Source organism: Contarinia nasturtii, unplaced genomic scaffold (genome assembly GCF_009176525.2).
Source record: "Contarinia nasturtii isolate CC-2019 unplaced genomic scaffold, AAFC_CNas_1.1 Cnas_scaffold_187, whole genome shotgun sequence".
Taxonomy (NCBI): Eukaryota; Metazoa; Arthropoda; class Insecta; order Diptera; family Cecidomyiidae; genus Contarinia; species Contarinia nasturtii.
In genome coordinates, this window is record NW_022197544.1 from 3,103,403 (window position 1) to 3,114,887 (window position 11,485).

Sequence of the window (11,485 nt, forward strand, 5' to 3'; positions counted from 1 at the left end):
AGTTTTAAATCATTTTGGTACAGTCAAAGGGGAAATTTTGTTTGCAGAGTTCTTCATATCTCATTTTAATGAATTTTTCATGCGAAATGTAGGCTTCTCGTCGTAGGAAGTGCGTTTGATTTCCATTACCATTTATTTTCCATTTTGCTTTGATTATGCAAACAACTTCTCACTGATTTATTTCTCTCGTTATTTACAGTGTTTATTATGTCTGAATAAATTTGGGCATAGGAAACGACATTTAAAATGTTTGTTTACTTCTGATCAATTTATTGATATCCGCTTTCTAATTGGCCAGTTAAATGTATTTAATTTATATATCAGTATCATTCAATATAATTTTCGTTTAGCCATTTTTCTTTAGGTGTTTCCCACCCAATATTCCTGTATGTTTACTTTTTGTTTCAATTAGAATGAAATGTATGCTAAGAATCATAGATTCAGGACTGTTTAAAAAGAAATACCCCTCCTTTTTTCGTTAGATTTTATAACAATTTTTAAAAATATTTTAAACAATTTTGATTTGTATTTTTTTTAACCAAATTTCGTTGAGATGTGCTATATTTTTGTTGTTAAATAGTGGAAAATACAAATCGGACGTTTTAATTGGATTATTATTGAAATTACAGTTTGTTATGTGCGTTCCTCAATTGCAGTGGATCAGAGAATCCCAATCGGACGAATTCATTTTGGCTGCCCGGCAATCAATATTTTATCGGCTACACGTTTCAAAAGATGAATGAAAGAAATCATAAAAGAATTGGATTCGTTGTGCGAAGAGGATTCGTAATTACCTTTCAGACCTCAGGCCAAGACGTTTTGTGAATTAGTTCAATCGTTTTGAAAAAGTGTTCGGCATTTGATAAGAATTATAAACTCAAAGCCCGATGAAATTGATTTTGGACGCAGTTGTTGAGATAATTTTTGTGAAAGTGTTTATCCTTTGTTCAATGGTACTTCGAATAAATTAAATTTATCTGCATCGCATCAAATAAAGTGGCTTGCACATTTAAGAATGACGTTGAAATAAATGTGAGATTATCGGGTAATTGGCGTAGCAATACCATTAACAGGATCGCTATCGATAAAAAGTGAAACTTATTATTAAATATATTGAATATCATGCATATTATCTCTTTACAATGGAATTCATATGATGCGATCGCGACAATTTCTTACGATTTACATCGTTTAAATATCCATAATTTTCTTATTCACCTTTATTGTTTATGTTCATTCATTTATTTACAAATGTTTCACTTTCGGTTTGTTGTTGTTATTGTTCATAATTTCACATGTATCATTTAATAATATTATTTTTTTTTAGATTTGAAATCAATTCACAATGAATATTCTGTAATTTTAAATAGAATGCGAACAAAGAAACTAGAATTATTTCTATTTCCCTTTTTTTCTATTGACTTGATTTCAATTTACTACTTTGTTTTTTTTTCACTATTATATATTTTAAATCAATTTAAAAAGTGTCTAACAAAAATTCGCAATTAAAAATTGACAAAAAAATATATATAAATTTAAAAAAAGGATTCCTTCGAAGGAATAAATTCGTCATATATGCGCACTCATTGTTTGACCGATTAAAAATCGGTATGCTATTATGTATGCATTATCTTTCGTATATTTTCTTTCTACATGATTCAACAGCTCTTTTTCATACTCAACGTTTAAAATTTTCAAATTTACGTATACAAAAATAAAAAAATAATTGGTATTCATTTGTTTTTTTCTTTTTTTTTCATTGCCAATAATGAAAGGATCTCGAAAAAAGGAGATAATGGGGAAAAGCATAATAAGAAATATATTTAAATTTGTGAATCAAAAGGGGTGGGAAATTGGCGCTGAGTTATTGAGTTAATATCTAAGCAAACATTTAAGTACAAAAATATAACAAAAAAGTTGTTTTTTCTGTTCTTTATTCTTTTGAGAGCCTTAACTTTCTTGCGCCAGTTATTTTGAATTTTGTAATAGAGAACAAATGAAAACAGTATGCCTCATATGCCTCATCAGATGAGCTTAGGCAATAAACTATTTCATTATTATGTTTGCTTATGGATTATTGTTCATCCGAATGGCAATATGACAGCTTCATCCATCTTCATTTTTGGCTCTTTTAATGTTTGTCACGTTGACGATGTCAATATTTTATAATCACCTCCGAACAAAACTTTGTTTTCATTTTTATTTCCATTCGTATTTGTATGGTTGGTTTTGATGGGAATTCGTATGTTTATCACCTCGCATCAATAGTTCGGCTGACTCTCTCTCCTTCTTCTTCCCGAGAAAATGTCTGACTTCATCATTTTTAGTTTACTTTCGAGATTTGTTTACTGACTATATTCTGATGAACATTTTGTTGAAATGTTTTTCAAAAAAAGAGCAACTACATACTGATTTCGTCATCATGACTTTAGTAGTTTTGGGTTTTTCCTCTTTCGTCTTTGTCGTCTTTTCTTCTTAATTTTTCCTTTAACTTTCAATGAAATCAACGGTATTGCTATTGGCTTGTTTCAATTCTAATTTTAATTTTTACGTCTATTGAAAATGGCTCGTTTCACTTAATTCTTTAGCATCGTTTTGCTCTCTATGTATATTTTAACTTATCCCGTAAGCAATTCACTTCACATAATTCTGTTTCTCAGAAAATACTTTTAGTATTTTTTCTGCTATTTTTGTTTTTTTCTTTTAATTTTCAGCATTGAATATTTGCTATTAATTAACTGTGCAGTTAAATAAAATGATATTGATGTTTTCATTCAAATTGTGGTTGATGATAGGTGGTTGTAATTGATGACATTTTCTGTTTTGCATTTGTATGTATATTTTGCATTTTTAATTATACATTTTTCTTTCTTTTTTTTATTTTGTTCGTTCTTCTTTTCATGTTTTAATTCTTATTTATTTAGATTTGATTACAATCAATGATCACATAGTTGCGTCTTGTTGTGGCTCCTGCTTAAATCGACTGTGGGCTTCCTGCAACTCTTGCAAGAATGGCTTATCCGATACATGGATTTTAATATGATTATTTAGAGTACTAGACTGTCTAAATTGTTTTTTGCACACCTGTTTATGAACAAGAGATATCATCAAATTAAAAATGGAACGAACAAATCACATTGTACCTAAATAGAAATTGATGAACTTACAGCGCATTCAAAAGGTTTTTCGCCCGTGTGGATCTTTGTATGATTGATTAGTGTGCTTAGTTGTCGGAATAGTTTTGCGCACTGTAACAATTGCAAAATGATTTTGATTAGACTTTGATTTCAGCAGTGCTCATAATTTACAGGAGCTATGATAGTTATGGATAGTTTTATACTCACATAATTGCAACTGAACGGTTTCTCTCCTGTATGGATTTTTGCATGGTTTGTCAACGTACTCGATTGCCTGAATCGTTTATCGCATATCTGAGTTTTTTTTTAAATAGAAAATAACAACATTTTAAAATATTCTGTTGGGGAGGAACAAAAATAGAGAAATTTCTTACATGACATTTGAATGGCTTTTCTCCGGTATGGATTTTATAATGGTTTGTGAGCGTACTAAGCTGACGGAATTGTTTTTCGCATACAGCACATTGGAAGGGCTTTTCAGCGCTGACAGTCATTGTGATTGCACGACTTAGGGCTCTAGACATATGCGACTCCAACTTCACGTTCATATAATTTTAATGCGGGCTCAATAACAAATAGTGACTATCGTCTAAAAATGATATTGATGGAAACCGATGGAAGAATCCAACGATTTATAAATATTTCGGCCTGCCAATTTAATGATTGAAAATGAAAATCATACGCAGCGGTTTCACCACACCGCTATATACGACTGTGTAAATGTGCAGAAATGGAAGGCTTTCGATTTTCTTGTTGAGCTTTTTTATGTATTTTTTTTTTTTAAATACTTCCACTAATTTAGGATTTTTCTTTTATATTATATAGTTCTTTCACTGTAATCGTGGTAATCTAGTCATGTAGCCAGCTGCCATTCTTCTATCTTATCTAAATTTTGATGAAATAAAACAAAAATTATACAAAATATATACAAAACATTATTTCGAAATGTCAACCAATCTTTTCAAAATTGATCAGGAAATTAGGTTATATCGTATTATTCAATGAAAGTAGTCATTTTCAATTGAAAATGGAATATGCCGATTTAGTGATATATTATCAACATTGGTTTCAAGCGCCAGACTTTCAAAGGTGCAGATATGCATCGTTCTGTATCTAATGTGTATATTTTTCAAAGTATATGTGGATGATCTTTGTAAGTCAGTAGAATAAATAAATACATGTACATTTTCGCGTTTCAATGACACAAAATGTGAAAATGGATTTTAAAAAAGCGAACACATGTGAAAATACACGAACTTAACAATGAATGAAAGAAGTATATGTTGACATACTCATATTTTGGGAGATTTTATGAAAAATATTTGCAATCTAATGTTCAGTTGTTTAATTCTTTTTACCACTATCTCAAAAATTACAGAATGCAAAAAGATGTTATTAACGCATAGGAATAGTTCAAGAAACGTTCTGATTGATTGTATATTTTAAATATTTAATCATTGATTTTTTTCACTGATATTCCAAACTAATATTTGACATTTTTTTTCTTTTTGTGGTTCTCACAAGATCCAACCTTCGGATCTATCAACATTTGAAACATATTCGCACCGCAAGTAGTTAAATCGATGGAATCGAACTAACAAATATATATATATAGAAATGTACATAATATATATTTGCACACAGTGTGTGTGCAGAATTGCAAGTTCGATGTCAATTCATTTTGACTTCACATTTTTTTTTTTGCTATTTGTCGCCTTTTATTGACACTAATGCCTCTAAGTTGAGCATTAACCGCAATCAAAGAAAAAACTTTCAACTAAGAAAACAATTAAAACAAAATTGCACCCACAAATGCGAAGAAATTCTTACGATTTCTTCTTTGATATTAAAATGAAACCGTCCAAGTTTCTTTTTCATAAACAAATATTCTGAATATGAAGAACATCCAAAAAAGCTAGGTTAAATAAACAGTTCTGTTAAAATAACATACATTCAACGCATAGACAATGTGCGTAGAACGAAGCAAAGAATGGTTATATGCCAAGACATGAGATTCACGCAAATTCGCTTCTTACGTACGAACTTCAAACACAGATGTCGAACAAATTGAAATAACGAAAAAAGAACCCATGATTTTACAAAAAAATATATATACACAATTGCACTTTTCGAGCACAATTTTTACACCAACTGGACCACATTTTTATTTGTATAATTCGATGAATAAAAAACACATCATTGCAGAAAACTAAAAAAAAATACTCGAAATTTAACTTGATTAAACTTACCTGTTTATTACAATCAGACGCGTTCCATTGGATTTCACTATTTAACATACCTTTTTTCACTTGCCTACTGTCTTCGTGCAGCCATCTTTCTTTCGTTTTTTTATTGCATGGGAAAATGTGTGAAACACTGAAACGTCAAAATTTTTGTTTCAAACCAATTATCGCAAAAGTGAAACGTTTTTATGCTCAAATAAAGACTTCGTAAGTTATATAATTTTATGATAATACTCAATTTGTCAGAAATTGATTGGTTTTTATGAAAAACGTGCCGAAGAGATCATTCATTGAACAATTGCTTTGAATTGTTATTTTGTGCGAAATCGTTTGCTGAATTAACGTTTGACCTAGAAGCATAAAATCACGCATACGGTGTGAATATAGCTTCGTATCGACCGGAGACAACTTCGTGGTTTTTCGGTAAATAAAATACACAGAGTGACACATAGCTTATATGTATTCGTTGAATTGTTGACATGATCATGAACACTGAAATATTTTTAGTGGGAAAAATGCGTTATAAATCAGTTGCATTGTTATCAAACTGGGTTCCACTTGACATTATATTTACAATAAAATTAACTATTTAATTAAATATTATCGTTGGTATTGGTGTTTTAACGCGAGAGAAAGTTTATTTTTGATTGCGGATGATCTCTGACATATTATGGCAAGAAATGTTAGCATCAGAATTCATCAGAAGTGGCTATGACTTCAAAGTAGTAAGTCGCTTCACAGCGATTTAATCATTTTGTGTGACATTCATTTTAGTCCATAACTGATTCTTGTAATTCAATTATTCTGTTTGTTCTCTTTCTCGCTAGATTTGTGTTCAATTTAAAGTCAAATGCATCGTGGATGCAACATTTTTGAACGATTTGGAAAAATGTTATCCGTAACTGTTTCACAGTAATAGAAAATAGTCAGGATCCCGATAAAGTCCAAATGTCACCTGATTTTGTAACAACGTGCCGATGATAGCTTTAAATTATGTACTAAACGTGATATATCAATTGATTGAGGATGAAAATCGGACCGAAAATGATCATCTCAAATACATTGAGAAAAAGTGGTTTGAGTCGTTATGGTTTTTCATCATTATTCAACGTGACATTAGTATAATTAAAGAAAAGCATCAGGAGCTTGATAAAGATAAAAAGACTAACAATCGATACCATCACCACACGGATTTCAATGGAGAAATTACGTCGTTAATCGATTAACTATGCTGAAAGTTGCAATGCATGCTCGGCGATGATAGGCACGGTTCTAATTTGAAACGAAAGAAAATATTTATTTAAAATTAGCCACTGAAGCTAACGACGCGATAAATGAGATAGTTGCGTTTATCGCAGAAGCCTCATTGAACCATCAAACCAACCACCAGAATTCCAGGGTGATTAGATTTCAAGAAAATGTGTTTCTTAAAGAACTGGCTACTAAATCATATGAATGGAATTCAAATGGGAGACGACGCTATGATCAAATAACAGTTACGACCACTTTGCATCATTTAACATTGAGAAATTGTAGCGGCCAGGTAAAAATCTAAATTACATAAACATTCTAATTTATTTGGTTTTATTTTCAATAATTTTAATTCCATGTAATTGATTGCAGGTCTTTGGTACATATTCAATTTATAATTGCACGACTCGCTGTCAGACTACCAGCACCTAAAATAGCATAATTAAATAGAAGACAACCAGTACGCAGAAGAACCAATGTAAACGTTGTTTTAGATCAATGATCAAGCAGTGTCGTAATGATCAAGAGAAGAAACATAATAATTTGCTTATATCAAAGCTTGTATTTTGTGGCTTTATTGAACCGTGTACACGTTTAGTATAGATTTTTCTGTGGGCGATGCTCATTGATTCAAATTATTATTTATCCTGATTCATTGTTAAAACTGATGATTCATATTTAACTTTCTTCTCTTTTTACCTTCCATGTTGACGTTGAAATTGACTTTGAAATCTTCGACCCTAAATATGTGCGTAATGTATTTGCGTTAACAATTGTTTATTGGGACAGCTTCGTGTCGTAGACACCAATCGAATGTCAACAACATAAACAATTAAATAAGCGCGAAACATGCACATGATGAAATTTAAAACTAAACTGAATTAAAATAAAACATTAAACGGATTTCAATATTTTAGGTTTATGAACTTGATTTTTATTCGATTTAAAATTTCTGCTGAACAATAAACGAAAATTCTAATGATACGATTAATAAATATTATTCAATATTTGTAATTTTATTCCATCACACTTTGTATAAATGACGGTTTTTATTCTAGACATTGGCATGTAAAGAATGAGATAGACCAACCATTATTTTAGGAATTCATGGACGACAGGTTTGTTAAATTCAGGGATGGCGGTCTTGTTGAAAATTGACGCAGATGAATTCGTACCAAAGGTTGAAGGTCTCATTCGAACCACTTTTGGTCTAATTGGATGTCGTTCAAATTGCTGATAGGCTTTGAGGTTTTGCAAAAATGATCTCGGATTTATTTCCACTGTCTTAATATTATTGCTGATGCTAACACGTTTTGTAGCTCCACGATTAATGATAACGCTATACAAGCGCAATGTAAAAAAATATAGCAATTCTACCAAGCTAATCACCTAAAGAATATATAATAAAATGCATATGAGTAGAGTAATGGAAAAACTATAACAATTTAGTACGACAATCATAGTGTAACCAGCATAGCTCAAAGTAAATACAAGTGCTAGAGAATTGATTTTTTGTATTAAATTGTTATGTAGTATAAAAAAAAATTCTATAGAAAATATATTTTGTTTGATATTAACTGATCCTCCCAGGCATAGTCCAAAAATTCCACCAAATGAAGCTTTCAAAAGATAACAAAAAATTTATACACTTTTCAAAACAAGATTTTATTATAATTTATATTTACCGAATAGACCATCCCATGTCATATACATATCACGACGATACTTGAAAAGAGCCAAAAAAAATGTAATTTTGTATCAAAGTCAGATCTCAATTAATAAATACCTTGATGCAAGTGAGATCCTTAAAGTGAACCTTGAGAGTTGTAGAATCATCCAGATCGTCACTGGTGTCACTAAAACAAATGTCGAAAACGATTGATTTTGAGGAGAATTTAAAAAAGCAATATTTAGAAGGAGTATATATAGTGTATTAAGTTTTAAAATAAAATGTACCCCGAAGTATTTGTATTCAATTTATCATCTGGATAGCGTCGAGATAAAATTGACTGCACCTCATAGCGCTAAAAAATGAAAATAATTGTATTAAAAACAATTTGAAGCGTTTTTGTTAAAGTTTACCAATTCTGAGCATGTTGGTGGGCAAACACATTCCATTCCTATACTACTCTCGTTGAGTGCAGCTATATCGTCTGGTGGCTTCAAACTTGAAAACACATCTAAATTAAAACCGAAAAATTTATTCAAGTTACAAAAAGTTCACTCGCCAAATATTATTTTTTTAATATTCTAACTAACGTCGATTATCTCGTAAGCATTTAACGTCATGCAGTGAACATTGACGATACTTTTTTGAAAAGGCTGTCATTTCTAAAACGAGAAAAAAATTATTTAAAATATTTACATTACATGTAAAGAAGGTTACATTCATTCTTTCGATTATTTTTCAACTCTGTTCCATTATCATAATTCACATTTTACTATATTCATACATGATGATGATGATGATGGAAACAGAATGTATGTGAGATAAAGAGAGAGTGTGTGTGTCTGAATGGAAGCCATTAGAAACAAAAGAAGAAAGAATTAAGATTTGGTAGTAGAGTATCGATAGTTTTGCATGTCAGCCATGGTCATCTCCAATGTGAGTAAGTATTCTTTACTTGACCAGATTCATTCATTGTAGACTGTCATATAATATTACTATTCAATAGTAGTCTATAGAATCGTGATCTTGTCGAGATATTGTCTACCAAATCTCAAGTTCAAGCAATGTTGTTGCAAATGTGTATTCATTGCTTTTGATTCATACTCACTTGATTCCGGGTAGTAGAATGGTAGACAGTCACATTTATTTAAGATTGTATCAACTGTGCATTCTGTCATACATGACTGGAAACTGTATTTATCGGTTGTTCGTAGTTTTTTCTATAAAAAAAATGTTTACATTTTTTAAAAAACTAAACAAAAACAGAAGTGTCAAAATGAAATCGATCAATTTACTTCATCGACAAATAAACAATTCCGTTGTTTTTGTGACAATGATCTAATTCCAGGCTCACCAACGATAACCGATGGAAGAACAGCTATCGTCAAATCATATCCCGGCTGTCCAATTGTTGTTGTTGTAACAGATGTTTGAGGGAAATTTTCAGCGTCATGAATGAGGATCTTCGCGCCATAAAATGATTTACTGTATGCAACATATGACTCTTTTTCAATTTCGATACGTATATTTAGGCCGACATTTTCGCCAGCTCCAGACACTCGATAAGTTGGGTTGTTCAATTGCTCAACCGTGTTTTTAGACGAATCGCTGCAAATGAATAAAATGGCCTTTAATGTAATTTATCTATCACGACGTTTCGATTCAAACAAATAAAAATCATACACTTCCAAGTCGCCTTTGAGTGCTTTATAATTAAATGAACAACAAAATCCCTCAGAACTGCGTGCTACTCGAAATAATGTTTCACATGGTACTATTTTTCCCAACCATGCACAATTTTTAATCATATTATTGCATGGCTGCATCAATTCTAGCATGAGTCTATCAGTTGTATAGTCCATCTCTTCAAGAATTTGATATGTCTTCAAGTATAACGCATCAATATATTCAGGTGTTATGAGTTTTGCCAAATTCTCCAAGAATTCAATGATCGATTCCTTTTTCAAGCCTTTTTCAATTCTTAAAAATGTACTTTCGTTAATTTAAGGAAAATTTTCATGAAAAATCTATAAAATTCATACAGTTTTTCAGTGATATTTTTTGTTGCTGGTTGATACACTTTATTGATGTTACAAATAGTTATTGCTGAAGAAAAAAAAACACAGTCACAGTTGATATGAAAATATTGACTTGATATGCTATTCAATATACTATACTCACCTGGAAATGGAACATTCCAAATGGGATAGTTGTTCGTTTCAACGGTTGTAATTGTTGGAGTGGTTTGAAAACGATCCCAAACCAAGCCCATTAAAACAATAGCAAAAACAGCGCCCATTACACAAGCACTTGACCAAATAATTAAACTGAGCAATTTGTTTAATCTCTTTTGGCTGTGCAATTATTAAAACATAAATCATTAATATAATTATTGTGTTTCAAGTGTTTGATTATTTTTACCGGCTATAGCTTGATCCCAACTCCTGAATGTCCACTACAATATGTTTAATGCCATGCAACGTTGAATCACGGCAAAAGTCCATTGTTGTTTGGGCCAGTGCTTGCACACAGTAGTTTTCGCGAACATCTTGTAAACTCGTTGGAATTCGTAAGGTGATATTTGATGACTTTTTTCTTGACTTTTTTTTTGAAGGTACCGACATTTTTCAATACTAAATTTTTGTTTTTGAATAATCATTATTTAGATTCAAAATTCGTTCCTTTTGCAAAATAACATTTGTATTAATATTGTGCAACAATTTTTGTGTATATTTTCATTAACCGTTAGATGGCGTAATATACGTATATAAACGATTTGAATATTTCCAACAAGTATATATTTCGTTCTGTGAAAAGCCTTAAAATTAATTGAAACAATAGATAAACAATGTCGTAATTGATAAGCAAATTAATTATAAACTGAAAAAATAATAATACCGCAACAAATAATAAAATCAAAAGCAGTTATTTTCTTTAAATCGAATCATGATCGGGTAGTGCATAGTAATGCACAAATACTATTTGACAGTTTTGAGCATTGCTAGTGTTACCCGTGCAGCAATAAATTCTTCGACATATTAATATATACATACATATATGTATTCTGACCTTAGTGACAAACCAAACGCAGTTTTTAGTTTGCTTTGAGACGTGCAATCAAAAACTATTCAAAAACCTGAAGCAAGTCGTCAACGAAAAGCAAAAAAATATATATAATAACTCTT

General features: G+C 30.8%; 2 protein-coding genes and 1 long non-coding RNA gene across 4 annotated transcripts; 1 reads left to right on the forward strand and 2 right to left on the reverse strand.

Annotated features, from left to right (window-relative positions):
• Positions 1-240: 240 nt before the first annotated feature.
• LOC116352196 (adult enhancer factor 1-like) lies at positions 241-5,515 on the reverse strand. The gene is made up of 5 exons (XM_031784597.1): positions 5,387-5,515; positions 3,512-4,022; positions 3,345-3,431; positions 3,168-3,248; positions 241-3,084 (listed from the first exon to the last, which is right to left on the reverse strand). The coding sequence occupies exons 2-5, from the start codon at positions 3,683-3,685 to the stop codon at positions 2,944-2,946; spliced, it is 483 nt and encodes a 160-aa protein (XP_031640457.1). The 5' UTR covers positions 3,686-4,022; positions 5,387-5,515; the 3' UTR covers positions 241-2,943.
• A 356-nt stretch (positions 5,516-5,871) lies between these two features.
• On the forward strand, positions 5,872-7,549 carry LOC116352197. 2 transcript variants are annotated; one of them, XR_004202272.1, is made up of 4 exons: positions 5,872-6,105; positions 6,208-6,923; positions 7,004-7,109; positions 7,421-7,544. It is a non-coding gene; the product is annotated as an uncharacterized LOC116352197 (long non-coding RNA). The 2 variants fall into 2 exon arrangements; XR_004202271.1 differs by having other exon boundaries at positions 7,004-7,549.
• Positions 7,550-7,723: 174 nt separating this feature from the next.
• On the reverse strand, positions 7,724-10,927 carry LOC116336762 (sodium channel protein Nach-like). The gene is made up of 13 exons (XM_031760872.1): positions 10,722-10,927; positions 10,482-10,654; positions 10,343-10,406; positions 9,984-10,280; positions 9,596-9,908; positions 9,409-9,520; positions 8,891-8,962; positions 8,714-8,811; positions 8,588-8,655; positions 8,418-8,487; positions 8,317-8,356; positions 8,210-8,250; positions 7,724-8,020 (listed from the first exon to the last, which is right to left on the reverse strand). The coding sequence occupies exons 1-13, from the start codon at positions 10,922-10,924 to the stop codon at positions 7,724-7,726; spliced, it is 1,848 nt and encodes a 615-aa protein (XP_031616732.1). The 5' UTR covers positions 10,925-10,927.
• Positions 10,928-11,485: the final 558 nt, after the last annotated feature.

What these genes read in the sequence shown, in the direction of transcription:
- LOC116352196 (XM_031784597.1), bottom strand. Translation starts at nt 3,685, where the DNA reads ATGAACGTGAAGTTGGAGTCGCATATGTCTAGAGCCCTAAGTCGTGCA. An exon ending in AAAAGCCATTCAAATGTCAT is followed by an intron (nt 3,432 to 3,511) that starts GTAAGAAATTTC and finishes AAAAAAACTCAG; the next exon opens with ATATGCGATAAACGATTCAG. An exon ending in AACCGTTCAGTTGCAATTAT is followed by an intron (nt 3,249 to 3,344) that starts GTGAGTATAAAA and finishes CAATTGTTACAG; the next exon opens with TGCGCAAAACTATTCCGACA.
- LOC116336762 (XM_031760872.1), bottom strand. Translation starts at nt 10,924, where the DNA reads ATGTCGGTACCTTCAAAAAAAAAGTCAAGAAAAAAGTCATCAAATATC. An exon ending in TTGGGATCAAGCTATAGCCG is followed by an intron (nt 10,655 to 10,721) that starts GTAAAAATAATC and finishes ATAATTGCACAG; the next exon opens with CCAAAAGAGATTAAACAAAT. An exon ending in ATTCTACTACCCGGAATCAA is followed by an intron (nt 8,963 to 9,408) that starts GTGAGTATGAAT and finishes TTCTCGTTTTAG; the next exon opens with AAATGACAGCCTTTTCAAAA.